General features: G+C 35.2%; 2 protein-coding genes across 4 annotated transcripts; one reads left to right on the top strand and one right to left on the bottom strand.

The window, feature by feature from the left end:
- The first annotated feature begins 3256 nt into the window (after positions 1 to 3256).
- Positions 3257 to 4881, top strand: LOC144562072 (ATG8-interacting protein 1-like). Its single transcript, XM_078311206.1, has 3 exons — positions 3257 to 3392; positions 3719 to 4345; positions 4741 to 4881. The coding sequence occupies exon 2, from the start codon at positions 3729 to 3731 to the stop codon at positions 4320 to 4322; it is 594 nt and encodes a 197-aa protein (XP_078167332.1). The 5' UTR covers positions 3257 to 3392; positions 3719 to 3728; the 3' UTR covers positions 4323 to 4345; positions 4741 to 4881.
- Positions 4882 to 8566: 3685 nt separating this feature from the next.
- LOC144562482 (uncharacterized) lies at positions 8567 to 15279 on the bottom strand. Of its 3 annotated transcripts, XM_078311722.1 has the most exons (4): positions 12977 to 13223; positions 12185 to 12203; positions 10205 to 10308; positions 8567 to 8860 (listed from the first exon to the last, which is right to left on the bottom strand). In XM_078311722.1, exons 3-4 carry the CDS (start codon positions 10285 to 10287, stop codon positions 8731 to 8733), a joined length of 213 nt encoding a protein of 70 aa, XP_078167848.1. In that variant the 5' UTR covers positions 10288 to 10308; positions 12185 to 12203; positions 12977 to 13223; the 3' UTR covers positions 8567 to 8730. The 3 variants fall into 3 exon arrangements, with proteins under 3 accessions (XP_078167848.1, XP_078167846.1, XP_078167847.1); XM_078311720.1 differs by lacking the exons at positions 12185 to 12203; positions 12977 to 13223 and adding an exon at positions 15096 to 15279; XM_078311721.1 differs by lacking the exons at positions 12185 to 12203; positions 12977 to 13223 and adding an exon at positions 10798 to 11193.
- Between the last annotated feature and the right edge of the window lie 572 nt (positions 15280 to 15851).

Here is a 15851-nt window from a genome sequence, read left to right as displayed (position 1 = left end):
AATTATTTTGAATATTAAATATATTTTATAATTTTTTTCTGAGAAAAATATATAATTAGAAGCATATTTTCAGAAAAAAAATCATAATAAGCAATTTTTTTCAGCTTAAATATATTTTTATAATTTTAAAAAATTATAAAAATAGAAACATATTTTTAAAAAATATTTTTATAATTCATAATGAGCATGAGCACTTGTCTCTGACCCTATTCTGCTCCCCCTGCACCGGATTTTTTTATTAATATCATTTCGAAAAAGAAAATAAACCAAAACACAGGGGAATTTGAAAAATACCAAGGCCTTTAATTCAATCTGCGGTCTTATTTTTGGAGGGCCGCAGATTGAATTGAAATCTCTTCAAAAATTCAAATATCAACATATATATTGCAGTGCATTTTTTTTTAATTTTGAGGGGCCTCCAATTCAACCTACGACCTTTTAAGAATGAGACCGCATATTGAATTGGCAGTCCTAGTATTTTTGGAATTAAAAAAAAACGTGGATTTTTAGTTTATTTTTTTTTAGAATATGATATAAATAAAAATTTCGTCCCACCCTTTAACCCCTTTGATTCATGGTTTACAGGGCTATTCGGTAACAAGAGATTAAGCCTCCTTAAGACTTAATCTGCTTCCTTTAATTTTCTTAGCTGCTTAATCCTATCAAAAATGGTTTTTTAGTGCGGATTAAGATCACCTCCTTTAACCTATTATTTTCTCGGATCTTAATCCTCTGTTCTGACCTTAAGACACATTTATTGTTTTCTTTAACTTCCTTAGCTTTTACTTACGGATTAAGACAACTGAACATTATATTAATTCTTTAGTACACCTTAAACTCTTAATCATTCACTCTTAAGAGAATCTCTTGTTACCGAAGGTCCGCAACAACTATACTATGCGTCTATGCCCAACTCAGTTACTCGGGTCGCGGTCAACCAACACAAGAACAAGATCCAAAGTCGGCCTAAAATTACAAACCAGGAAGCATTCTGAGGTGGAGTCCAAGCGAATTCGTATCCTCTGAGATATCTCAAACTTTGAGTGACTTTATGGAAAATCTCAACCGTTTAAATGCGTTCTGCACGAATCTTAAAGCACAAATAATACTGACCCCTACATCACCCCCGAATAGGCACTGGACACGTCGGTCACGCAAAAATTGAGATATCTCAGAGGATACGCACTCGAGTCCAAGCGTGGTGCTTTCGTGGTAATTCGTGCTGTGCACGCAGATGCAACAAGCCAGCAACAATTCCCTTCTTCACGCCACTTCCGGAAGCCTTCCCATGACACTGTAGATAGGAGTAGGTCCGATGGGCATTGGACCTACTTTTAGGTTCAATTAGCTCTATCACCGTATGATTAGCATTAAGATCTGTGCGCACGGAAATTGATAAAAAATCATACGGATTTTAATACATAGTGCACGATTCTTGATGCAATTGGATGGCCAGATCACCCATCGAACCAAAGTAGGTCCAATGGGCATCGGACCTACTCCGAAGTGCTGACACTGATAGTGATAGTTATTATCCGGAGACCGGAGTCTTCTCTTTTCTCTTGTTATTTCTCGAAAAGAGCCTCCATTTCAATTGATTATGCTGTCCTTGTATGATTAATAAATATTGAAGGATGACGCAGGCAAAGATCTAAAAATATTGAAGATACGTTGAGCATCTTGTTACTAATTTAATGTGTAATGAGACAAAAAAAAAGTATTGGAGTTGTCTGTCAATCTGCAAATTGTGAAAAATAAAAATATATAATACAAGTACAAATTTAAATAAAATAAAATAACTAGTGATTAAAAATAATCCAATCATGAAAGAATGGCGAGTTCAATAAATTAAAAGTCATAATTTTTAGAGTATTTGTATTTTTTTTTTAAACAAAACAATAATTGAAAGTGCCTATTTTGGTACATCAAAAGTAGTTATAATTTTCATAGAAAATGAAAATCATATACGGTGACTATATTAAAGATAAGCGGGTGTTATATTACGAAACACCTATTTAGTTAAAAAAAATAATTTAATTTCATACTCAATAAAAAGTGTTAAACTTCCTTTATTTTGATCTGGTAATTATCATGCTTCTCTGTATAATTTAAAAGTAATATTTAATGTATTTGATGTTCCTAATATGCAATATGGCTCTCAAATCAATATAATTTTTTTGTATTTATCTGTCGAATTACTACACGTTTTAATTGTGTTGTTTATAGCATCTACTATGTTTTGAAATTATATATATTTATGTGTAAAAAAATCTGTATGAATTGTCTCATTTAATTTTTTTTAAGCAAAGTCTGAAACAAAAATATAATAAATACAGAGCACAAATATAACTTTTAAGTTATGAAAGCAAAACCTTGCTTAGGAAGTTTAAACAGTAATAAATAATCATTATACAGATCATTAAACAAATTAAGTGACTTGTATGCGTACATTTTCATGACTTTATTATTTATTTATTTTGTCTCTAGAAGATGTCTTCAAGTATATTTCTATTTTTTTTTTTCAAATATCAACATAAACAATAGAAGAATGTATTGACCTATGTACCAAAATTTAAATTTTATGTATGACACCAACAACATGACACGTTAAATATAAAATAATTCCAGTAGACAGTTGTACACTTAATGTCAACATTTATATTTATATTCAATTTAGCTGTCAAATTTTTTTTTTTAGAAAATTAACCACAATTTTTGCATGATTTTTCAATTAACCACTACAATTTTGGCGATGATAATTTCGTTCAGGACTTCAGGTTCAAGCGTGCAAAATATGAATATAAAACTGGAGATGTTGTGGGTTCTGTTAAACTGGAGATGATTCTCTCTTAATATCCAGCTTATCCTTCTACGCTCCGCTCTCCTAGACAGCGATAATAAACCGGTTATCGCCAGTAATTCCGCTATTTCACAATAGGCCAAACCGGTCAACTTCAGTTATCCTAAAGTAACCCAATTTTTGAGTTTATATTAGGACCGTCAGATTCGAATCGAACCGTCAGATTAAAGGGCCTCCTTGCGCTCCACCTCGGACCGGATTGGCCCGGATTCGAATCGGACGGTGTTGATCTAACCTAAAAAAATGGTTACTTTAGGGGTTCGGACCCAGTCACCTGCCTCTTCTACTATTTACTCCCTTCGTTTTTCTCAATTGACTCTCCTATTAAATTTATTTGCAATTTAGACCTTTTCTTCTCACGACCTCCGCTGTCTAAGGGACACGTGGCTTCAAGATTTTTCTTATGAGGTGTATTACATAATTTAAGGTTGCTTGAGGGGCTATTAGGAAAATATTTCAATCCTATAAAGGCTAATTCCCTTATTTGATTAATAGTTTTTTTTTCTTCCATCCTTGTAGATCTCCACCACAGGTATGAATATGATTGCTCTTTTAATTTCTTTTAATTCAATTGTGTAAATTTTCTGGTTCGTAGTAGCTGGTTTAGGGTATCAGATAATCCAATCTGCTGATCTATTGTGCATACTATTAACAAAAATTCATGTAAAATCGAAAATATTTCTCCTGATTAAGCGAAAATATTTTGAAATTTCTCCTGATTAAGCTGCTGGTGTCAGTTACTGGTAGCATAAATTAATTTTTTTTCGAAATTGAGTCGCCTTATCTTATGGATGGTTCTGGATTTCATTGATTGTTTGCATTTGGAACCACTAATTGATGATAGATGCTTCTTTGTAGATTGAGTAAAATGGCAGATGATGAAAGACAATCAGAAGTTATGAGGACTGGTACGGACTGGGAAGTGGTATCACTTACCTCCTCGGCTTATGCTGCTGCACCCAACAAAAGTGAAATTGTGTCTGATGCTTCAAAAATTAATTCAAACCAAGAATTATCTCTGTTTGGGTCTGGCCATTTTGTATTTCCCCCAAGCGAGCACGAAAATCTCCCGGTTGATCCTAATGCAAGTGAAATTGATGTAAAAACGAGAGAAAAGGAAAATTTATCCGGAGAAGAGGAAGAAGGACAAATAGAAAAAGAAAAAAGAGAAGAAGAATTAGAAACAGCGGGTCAATTCAAAAAGGAGGAATCTCAAGAAATTAGTTCTGAAGTTGGAAATCGTGAAGATAAATTGGAATTGGGGGCCGATAAAAAGAGAGAAGGAAAGGCGGGAGAAGATGGCTTGGAGTGGGTGAAGAAAAGGGGATTATGGCTGTACCAGCATGTGAAGGAGGCTAATGCTGTTTGGTCAGTGGTGGTTGCCGCTGCCTTGGTTGGTATTGTCATATTAGGGCAAAGGTGGCAGCGTGAGAAGTCCCAACACCAGTACCAGATCAAGTAGTTGTCTGGTACTGTCATTGCAAGGTGCGACTTCTATCTTGTGGCATTTTGTTGGTTTTAGTAATTTATTCTAATACCAAATGCTAGTATCATGTGTACCAGTCAGCTTCTGGAACGTGGAGTGTTAAATCCTTACCTGCTGGCTGCCTGTCTCGCTATGACCTGTACCAAAAGCTGGAAATATAATTCATCTGGTTTTGACAATTCCTTGAAAGTATTACCATACATAGCCCTTGTTTTAATTGTAATAACACTCCATATGCAACTAAGTATCAATCAAGCCAACAAAAAAAGATGGGCTCTGATGGATGAACCAATACTGTACCAGTATCTAGAGTTGTTACAAGATTTAGGATTTTGTTTTGACACATGGTGATACATGGCTTTTGTTGCGAGCTAAATCTGATAAATATATGCAGGGGACAACTAATGCCAGGGTTGATCAATCGGTTTTCAAGGTCATAATGCGGCAGGAAACATCTTTTGTTGATAGTATATGGTCATCTGACTCTTTAATGGGGTTGACGAGTTAATTGATATGAAAAAAAATGTGAAAAGCAATTTAATGTCAAGCCAATAATATTTTGATGTAATAATCCATACTGCACTCATTTTTTAAGTTAATGTTTTTTTTGTTTAATGATGGTGTTGTCAGAAACTATCGTTCCTGTCATGATTTCTAACTTGAGAAAAATGAAAATAACAAATACATTGGCAATGTTTTCCAGTGCTTGGTATTCAATAACATTTTTGTTTTTGTTTTTGAAAGATAAATATATTCAAAGAAAACATGTTTTCTTGATTGTTGTATATTCAAGTTCTGTACCCTGATTTGCACTGATTGTTAGATAATTAATCAATGAAAGCTTCATACTTTGCTTTTAACATTTCAGAGTTGCTTCTGTACTTGCTTACATGGGACACAATTGATTTTTTACAGGTTAAAGTTGTTTTGGACTTGGTTATACAAAACAACAAACATTTATAATGAAATTAATTGTTCTGGCAATGAATTAAACATTTAAAAGTAGTTCGTTATTGTTGAGCTAACCAATCACCAGTTCTTTAGTTTTTTTGATACTATGAGCACTTTTGAGAGGAACTTTGAGCAACTGTGGATAATTAAAGCGACATATTTTTTCTTTTTGGTGTTACATCTCAAAATATTTTCTGTTACATGAAAATACCTGAGGCCCAGGAACAAAACTGAATGTTTTTTTTCCCTATTATGGGACAATAACAGAAGGGTTACAGTGTTAAAATATCACAAAATAGAAATCTCCAAAGCAATGCAGCCACTGTTTTAGAACAGAGTTTCTCTGGAGTTCTGTTGTGGCTCAATAGTACTAAAATGTTGACTTCTCTGTTCCTGAGGACTTTCAACTTCTTTTAGTTGTAATTTTTTCTGTTTCTTTTTCCCTAAAAAAGGGTCTCAATCCTTGTATTTGCGCTGGAGCCTCCCTCCAGTACTTAAATTAGTACAATTTCTAATCTAATTTTGATCAGAAACTTGCTTTCTTGCGAAATAAACCTACTCCCATGCATACAACCGTAGGCAAACCGTCTTTTTTGTAGAGCAGCAAAAACGTGTTGTAATTTGTCATGATTACGACCAGCAAAAACGTGTTGTAATTTGTCATGATTACGTCGTGATGATTAATACGTTGTGATTTTGATTTCGTTATTAAAATTATGTGATCACGGCACGCTAATAGTCACACCATGCTCAAACGCACCGTGATCAAACATGACTCGTGTAATAATTTGATCATAATTTAGGTTAGTTTATTTAAGATTTGCCATTTAATCAAAATCTAACGGTCCTAATTACACGTGACTCGTGTGACCACATACCGGACCATGTCAAATTTTCTAAAGATGATCACAACACGCAAATAATCACAGCTCAACAGGTGTATCGTGCCGTTCCGTACAGTAACCGTGTTGTTCCGTGACGGAGCCGGCTCCGCCGTACCATTTTTCCACTCTACTTCTCAAAACATATCCTTACAGAAAAGCATCAAAAACCTAATTTTCTTCAGAGTTTAACTTCACAATGCAACAGATGCTCGCCGAATTAACACATCGAATCAAAATCAATTGAATCAACATCAATTGTTGTCAGTTAAGAGAACAAACAACCAACACATAATTAAAGGCATACTCTTCAATAAAATTTTACCAATAAGGTCAAAGATACAACAGGCATTAAAGCGAAGAACAGTAATCTATGCTACCTAGATATGAAAGCACTATATATCTATAGATTATCCTAGATCCTTGAACTACATAATTAATATATAACCCACATAATAAAATATTCTTCCCATGCCAGAGGAAGCTCCAAAATGCCAAAGGATACAAGTTGCCCTACTTCTCCAACCAAAAGAAGTAGAAATAGAAGATTTAAACGAGAGGATTAAAAGCTAGTTTATATCTATGTTTCTCCATAGCACTCTCTTCCCACAACAAAAGTTTAAATCAACATGGCTGTATCTATCTCCCCTTCCATTGGAACAGGAAGGGATAAAGAGAGAGAGAGAGAGAACTGAATTTGGAGGTTTTATTGGTGCTCCAAATGGAATCCAAGGGATCCTTTCCGATTGTCATCTTTGCAATTTAAGAATCAAGGGAAAGAGAGAACGCATCTTTTAGGCATATGCGGCGAGCACAACCGCTGGTTCCAGGTTCCTCTGTATATATTTCCATGTGGCTTTTTCTCTAGCGAATTGACGGGGGATGTGTATTTTATTTTACTAATAAAAAAAAATTTCATGCAAATCCAAAAATATATCAACATAAAAGCAGAATAATTTTGAGGATGTTCACTCTGTTATTGAAATATTAACATCCCTAAGTTTGCTAAGAGTTTGATAATCATAGTGACAAACGAATATATAGTTCGGATTCGGCGGAGTCAAAAATTCGTAATTTGGATATAATTCGGTACAATAAAGAAGGAAAAAAAAACCAAAAATATTTTTCTAAAAGAATATATATTTTTGGCATTTTTTCACATTTTATTCGCATATAAAACGTATTATAATTTTTTTTTTATTTACATTTTTTCGGAATTCGGTTTGGTAACATAAAAAAAACGAATAATACACAAATAAAACGTGAATTTCTCGCGAGTCTTTTAAAGTGATGGCCACAGACAACTCAGAGTAAACTTATTTTCCTGTGACATGTGAACAATTAAACTTTTTTCCTGCTCTGTGTCCCACTTTGGAACATGCAATGCACTAATATATGGAATCTTCGGATATCCACAGCATAATGCTTGTTATATGCTTTGTTGCTTTTAGATGTTTTAGGTCGACCCGACCAAACTTACTGTACCTGTGCAACCGCGCGAATTCGTATCCTCTGAGATATCTCAAACTTTGCGTGACTTTATGAAAAATCCCAACCGTTTAAATACGTTCTGCACGAATCTCAAAGCACACATAATACTGACCCCTACGTAATCCCCCGAATAGGCACCGGACACGTCGGTCACGCAAAAGTTGAGATATCTCAGAGGATACGCACTCCAACCGTGCAGGACCCTACAATTTTAGAACCAGGGGGCATCTGATGGATATTGGACCGAAATCTGTCCGATGTTAAATCAAAACCATTTAATTAGCGTCAAGATTCACGCATACTGCTTTTAGATTCATGCGGATGAAGTTCGTACAAATTTTGCTGCCAATCAGACGGCTCCAAATAGATATCGGATAGATTTGGGTCCGATGCCCATCCGAAGACCCTTCTTCCAAAATTTTTTACCTCTCACCTTTCTAGTAATATAATTTATTCGGTTTTGAGGAAATTGATTTGTATATCTAGATTAAAGTATTATCTACTAATGCATTGGTCACATAGTGACAAATGAATTATTCAAGTTTGGTTTGGTGATATCAAAAATTCGTGATTCGGAAATAATTCGAATATAATTCAAAAATGATTCAAAATTATCTGAACCAGAGATCTCAATCTTGCTAGAGAGAACACAAAAAAAACCCAAAAAAAAAAAATTTCTAGGTAGAATTCGTAAAATTCATGAATTATTCAAATTTAATTCGGTCAACCGAATAATTCGGTATTCTGTTTGACATTACCAAAAAAAACGAATTATTCAAATTTAATTTACAAAATCTTGTGACTATGATTTGTCATACAGGTAAGGCAAGTGGGGACCCACTACTAGCACTACCAGCGAGAAGGTAACAAACAATTTTAGCTCGGACTTCTAACATAAATCCAGAGAAAATAAAAAGAATAAAATATTATATTCGTTTTTCTGATACACACAAGGCTAACCTTGTTACAAGCTGTAATTGGGGGTTGATCTAAAATTGGAGATAATCTTTAGCATTGAAAACATTACTGATAAGGTTTTAATTATTTAAGATTGACAAGGATTAGGTTTTCGGGTAGGTGGTTGAATCCGGTCCAATATCACGGGACCCAGTATTGACGTAAGGCCCACGAAATGTGGCTTGTGGTGGCAGCGGCTTTGTCGAGTCGATTATAGGTTTATTTTTTGATTTTCTGAAAAGAGGAAAAATAATGTCACTACAATGCATTGCAAAGATAGATTTTGGATTTTGTAACAATGCCATATTACCACACTGACCAAATCAGAAAAAAATTCTTTACGTTCTTCGTATGGTATACTTCCCTCCTATTCTGAAGTAAGAAAAAAAAGCCACTCAGCTGGAATATACCAGTACTACATATGACTGGTACAGTATCACATGGATACTAGTTTAATTCACTTGTGCTCTTATTTAGCATGGAAATAAATTCACTACACAAGAGCCACTAAAATTCTTCCAAAAAAAAACGAAAGAATAATATAGTGAAGTAAAGAATGAAAGTACATAAGAGGCAATACTGGTTTAGGAAGGATGTTAAAAATTTGGGTGGAGTTTAGAGGGTGGAGAGGCAGGGGACAAAATTTGGGTTGGAGGAGAGGAAGTTGCCCTAGAAATATATAATACTGGTATAAGTTGGTAACACGTGTGTCCCTAACAGTAACACCAGAGTTTAGGGTGTGTGTGTGTGTGTGTGTTTAGGGGGTGGGGGTTTAATGTTGGTAACACATGGGTCCCTAACAGTAACACCAGAGTTTCTTTCATTCTTACTTGTCTTTTCTTTTTCTGCATGCGTGTGTGTGTTTAGGGGGTGGGGGTTTAATGTTGGAGGCAGGACTCCAAAAATGTATTAACTGCTATGGGGCAACTTGCCAAATCTAACACGTCCACTTCTACAGAACTCAACCAGTATAATACTTCACATTGGCACTGCAATCCTTGGTTTTGGATAGGGCTATACTTGTATGGAAAAAACTCTGCCTTTACTGATAGTGCAAATTCCTGATACTGAGACAAACGAGCAAGCACAGTAATCTTGGGACTAGACATACAACATGTACAAAAGGTATAAATTAAAAAAAATCAGGGTTAAAAATGCCCCATTGTTTTCGTGCCCCAATCATGCCTCACATCCTTACCTCTATTTTCAAAGTCCAAAAGTCGATCCGAACTGCTCAACATGATCCCCATATTAAAATGTTCTTGGAGACCAAATTTTATATTTTTTGGATTTTTTTACTATATGTTTAGATAGGTACAAAATCACTGTTTTATAGAAGATTTTGGACCATCCAAAAACAGTGATTTTGTACCTATCTAAAAAAGTAGTAAATTTTTTCCAAAAAATAGAAAATTTGGTCTCCAAGCACATTTTAATATGGAGATCATGTTGAGCGGTTCGGATAAGCTGTTTGGACTTCAAAAACAGAGGTAAAGATGTGAGGCATGATTGGGCATAAAAACAATGGGGCATTTTAACCCTACTCAAATTAAAATATACAACAACAGGAACACTTACACAAAATAAAAGGGAAAGGCCAAGCCACCAGCTGCAAATGCACACAAGCCGGCAGCGAGTACAACATTCCGTAGCCTAGACATCACACTGGTATTTGATTATATCTGTATTTCAAAGGAAATAGAAAGGAAATGAAAGAAAATATAATTAATGCAAACCAAGTTCTGAGTTAAATACACTGATCTGCAGCTTTGGCAGAATTAAACCTTATTATACACTGATCTGCAGCTTTGGCGGAATTAAACCCTAAACCCTAGAACCGAACCAAACTATGCAATCCAAAGTTTTATTACGGTTTCAAAATTAGAACCGAACTGACCGTTTTAGTTGATTAACCGAACCGAACCGATCCAAACTTTTAGTTCGGTTTATTCGGTTCCAACCATTTGAAAAATGTGCAAAACAACCCTTTGAAAATATCAAAATATTCTAGCATGGATAACCGTATCAGTACTAAAAAATATGCAAAATACCCTTTGAAAATACAAAATCACAAATAATTGACACCCAGCTGTAATGCTAATATGCTATCAACGGTTGCGTGGTTTTCATCTCACAAAAAAAAAAACAATAATAAAATAAAAACCACTTGCTTGTTTTCTCATCATCTCGGTAGCGAAGTTCTACAAGGAAAAAGCTTCAAAAAATTTAGCAAAAAAATAGCGAAACAGAGCTTCGCGATACAGCGAAATCCTTCGATTGGCACGACGGCAGCTTGAGACGGAGCCGAGGAGGGAGGAGACCGAGACGAGTTCGGGTCGGCGGAGGTAGAAGTGGCGGGAGGTGGAGTCGTGAAGGAGGAGACGGCTTGTTCGAGGTCCCAACTGTGCACAGAGAGGATCTCGGCACAGAGATCTGGGTCGTCTAAGGAGAGTTGGATTGCAGAGAATAGGGTTTAGAAGCGCAGATCGAGAGAGAGAGCTGGATTTGATAGAAGAGGAAAGAAGGGCTGGTTCAATTGTACTGGGGACTGTATTTGGGAAAATGGATGGGATGTCGCCAGTGGGACCTGATCGCATGTATTAAGAGCAATGTTATCAGAACCGGACCGGACATCGACCCGTAAAAGCTCCGGGTTAACGGTTCATCGGTCGGACCGCTGGGTCAGTCGGTTTAACTGCTGATTTTTTTAAAACAATTGTAATATATATAGAGTTAGGGGTGCACAAAAAATTCGAGATTCGTGATTTGATTCGAGTTCGATTTGAAAAAGTTCAAAAAAAATTCGATTCGAAAGCAATTCGGTTCGAAATTAATTCAAACCAGTTCAATTCGAAATTAATTCAATTTCGAATTCGAATCTGGCCCAATTCGATTCGTGTGGTTCACGAACTAGGCCCAATTCGAAATAAAAAGTGCCAAGCCCAATTCGAATAAAAGGTCAGTTCGCGAACCTTTTGATATTGTTAGGCTGTGCCAAGCCCAATTAAAAAGTACCAAGCCTAATCTGTGAGAATTTTTCTTGCTTCACCAAATTTTACTTTATTGCATTAATTCGCGAACCCTTCTCTCTCTCTGCCTGTCCTCTCCAGCTCAATTTGCGAAAACGATAACCCTCCGCCTCCTTCGCCAAAACTCTAGCTCCACCTCCTGGCGAAAACGAAAACGAAAACCCTCCGCCTCCTCCGCCATTTCTTCTCCTCTAGCTCAATTTCGAACTAATTTCGAATCAAATCGAACTAGTTCGAATTATACCGAACCAAATTCGAATTGACCTTTTAGGTTCGAAATCTATTTCAATTTCGAATTGGGTTCGGTTCGAAATAATTTTGAATTCGAATTCGAACTAGACCCAATTTGATTTGGTTCGGTTCATTTGCAGCGCTATATAGAGTACATATATACATAAAAGGTGAAGTAAAAAAAGTACAATTATACTATCCCATCACATAAAATACCCTATAAATTATTAAAAACATAAAATACAAAAACTTCCCTTAAAACCCAAAAAAATATACATAAAATAGAAAATTGAAAAACCTGATATGTCTTGAGCGCTCTTCCCAAAATATACAAGAAATTAGAAAAACCAAGAATTAGCATTTTTCAAGTATACGCAATTTCACATATATCTATAGCATGTATGCTAAATACCAACAGGAAAGGTATAATACCAGTATCTTTGAACTTGCAGTGGATATGAGTAGCATTTTTTTAACATGTACATGCAGTAACTATCCATAATCATCAAGTATAAATATTGATAACTAACTGGTGCCAGACCATCATGATATGCTACAAACTGTGATCATGAAAATTCTAGTATCAGACTTGGATTATACCAAGTTGATATTTAAGGTAAATTTATATCAAGTTGAAAAATACTACTTCATTATGCAAGAGTTTTATGTTCTCTAACACTAAGATTATTGAAAAATATGCACATCAAAATCTCAATTAATTTTCTAAACAGTGGTTCGCACAAAGCAGTAAGACCTCAAAAAAATAAAATTCTATTTTCATTGGGGCATTTCATCAAACACTTGAAAGGCATTCATCAATGCAATAAAATTAACTCAAAAATTAATGCCTTTCACATATTACTCTCCTAAAGCAACTGAAGGCATAGTTCGATGTGGATTCGAAAGGTTGGACCAGCAATGAGCAAAGAAAGCTCAAAGTATGAATTGCTTCACCAACAAAAAAACATGGGAATTTTGAGACCTATTTATTTATGTGCTTTAACACCACTCTCCCAGGTTCAAAATAGGGGAATGAGATCTACGTTGTACTTCCTACTAAAACTCGAATTTTGTGATTAAATAAACTTACAATACTTGATAGTTGCCGCAGCTTCTTTTCTTTTCAAAGCTAATCCTTGAGAATGCCGTGAAATACACAAATAGGTCAAGAATATTGAAGGACCCAGCCAAATTGAGAATTGAGATGTCAAAGGAAGAAGGAGATTCCAATTCTCAATGCTTTTCTCTTAGTGATTTGAGAAACAGCAAGAAATTTGGAAGATCGGAGGAGAAATACGCTATTTCTGCAAGATACGTGAAATCAGTTTTGAACCGAGCTTTTTACGGTGGTCTAGTTCGGCGATTTTATAAAAACCAGCTGATTAAATCAATTTTTACCGTTTCGATTGCTTAAGCGATCTTTTAAATGAATCGAACCGTATGGGGGTCCGATTCCGGTTTTTTTATGTTTAACCGGCGGTCCGGTCCGGTTCTGATAACACTGATTAAGAGAAAAAACTTCGGTCGGTTCAGTATATTCGGTTTTGGAATTTTTAAAACCGAACTGAACCAAACTTATTATTCGGTTCTGAAAAGTCAACCGAACCGATCCAATAAACCGAAAAAACCGAACCATTTAAATCGAACTAATTCGGTTCGGTCCAAAACCAACTAAACCGAACCGTTTGAACACCCCTAATGCCTACCACATGATAAAAGGAACTTGCAAAAAAATCTCCCAAACTTTTGATTTGGGTGGGACAAGTAATCCCTCGAACTTTTAATTTTGACAGTAACATTCACCTGAATTTGATAACACGTTACACTGACTACAATACCCTTGTATTAAATTTTTTCTATGAATTCATGTACTTTATATATAATTCTAAATATATGACAAATACTCATTTCATTCTTTTTTTTTTTTAATTTTCACATATATAATAAGAACAAATTATACAACATAAGGTTATATATGAGGGTACTACATACAGGTTTTGTTTAATGGAAACCGGTATATGTGAAACCACCTTTTCTTGGAAAGAAAAAAATACCATTCTAATTGTTTATGGGATAAAATTATACAATTAATATGAAAAAAAATCAAACAGTGAACATACTAAACTGATATTTAGAAACATATCTAGGTTGAGATCCATTGACAACGAATTAACTTGACAATCTTAACGGCTGTTAAATATAACTTATAATTTAACAAACTATTTGGAATATGATCTATATATTACACATCTCGTACAAATGAAAAAAATGATGAAAATGGTACAAGTTTCACCGTCCATCAATGACTTAAAATTTAAAACGGTCCATATTTAACAAAACTTTGTTAGAACATCAAATGACACTCAAATTGCCAACAGTTGATACACAACAAATGTATAAGGCTAACAATAACACAACCAATGCATAAGACTATCAATATATTTATAATTTTTCTATTTAGTAAAAAAAGAAATTTGACTTGATTTCGGAAAACCTTGTCAAGATTGCTTATTCGTTGACAGTGGAACCCAACACAATTTTTTTATAGAATACTACCACAGAGCCACAGAGCCACAGAGAGTTCAGGGAGGTATTATCAAAATTAAAAGCACATAGGCTCCTTATCAGAAATGAAAAGGTTCAGGCCCTCATTATTAGAAAAATGTTTTAGTAATAATTTTCATTTTCGATATCCAGATTTCACATTTCAGGATAAAAACAGCAGTTGATTCAAGCATTGCAGTTTCGCCTCATGGACACAGCCAGAGAGCTCAATAGAGAGAGAGAGAGAGAGAGGTCCCTCAGCCGTTAGATTGTATCAGCTTGCCCTACTTATAGTGGTGATCGAGGCAAAAGCGCGACGACAGCAAGAGGAGATGGGAATCAGTAGTAATCGACAATGACGATTGGAACGAACTTGACTGTTTCATACGAAAAGGAGCGTGCTCTTTACTGGGCCGAAGCGGGCCGATGAATTTCTTAATAGAATGTTCTATTGTTTGGAACCTCATTTCTCTGGGCCGTTTAACTGAATTTACTTCGAACCCTCATTATTAGAAAAATATTTTAGCAATAATTTCCATTTCCGATATCCAGACTTCACATTTCAGGACAAAAACAGCAGTTGATTCAAGCATTGCAGTTTCGCCTCATGGACACAGCCAGAGAGCTCAATAGAGAGAGAGAGAGAGAGAGAGAGAGATAGGTACCTCAGCCGTTAGATTGTATCAGCTTGCCCTACTTATAGTGGTGATCGAGGCGAAAGTGCGACGACAGCAAGAGGAGATGGGAATCAGTAGTAATCGACAATGGCGATTGGAACGAACTTGACTGTTTCATAAGAAAAGGAGCGTGCTCTTTACTGGGCCGAAGCGGGCCGATGAATTTCTTAATAGAATGTTCTATTGTTTGGAACCTCATTTCTCTGGGCTGTTTAACTGAATTTACTTCGAACTAGGCCCAATAAGTTTGACTTTGTGCTACAGGGGCCGAACTGGTAAGACCCAATAAGCAAAATCTTTCCTTTTTACTCGTGCAACTATTTTGCTATTTGGAAAACAAATAAAATAGTTTTTTTTCCCGTAAGTTTAAATTTTTTACGTAATAGAATAAAAATTTGTTATGAACATCGTATTTAATATACATAATTATGATTCATTGTGCACACTTCACCACTTCACCACACAAGATACGCAATTTTTTTTTTATTAAGGTTCAAAATTCTTATATAGTGGATAAATTATGGGGCGGAATCAGAAAATTAAGATTGTGAGGCTATATGAATAAATATCATGTAATTTTATTTTATGAGGGACTAAGATGAAATTTTATGCAGAGGTGTTCCTCAAACCAATTCAAAATTGTAGATACAATTAAATAGGCCACACTATGAATCTTAGGCTGTGCTTCAATATCAAAAGAGAAATTCTCATTAAAGGGAAGGAAGGGAACGGGATGACTACCCT

The sequence above is a fragment of the Carex rostrata genome, chromosome 11 (assembly GCF_964058835.1).
Source record: "Carex rostrata chromosome 11, lpCarRost1.2, whole genome shotgun sequence".
NCBI lineage: Eukaryota > Viridiplantae > Streptophyta > Magnoliopsida > Poales > Cyperaceae > Carex > Carex rostrata.
This window is presented reverse-complemented; position numbering and strand designations above follow the sequence as displayed.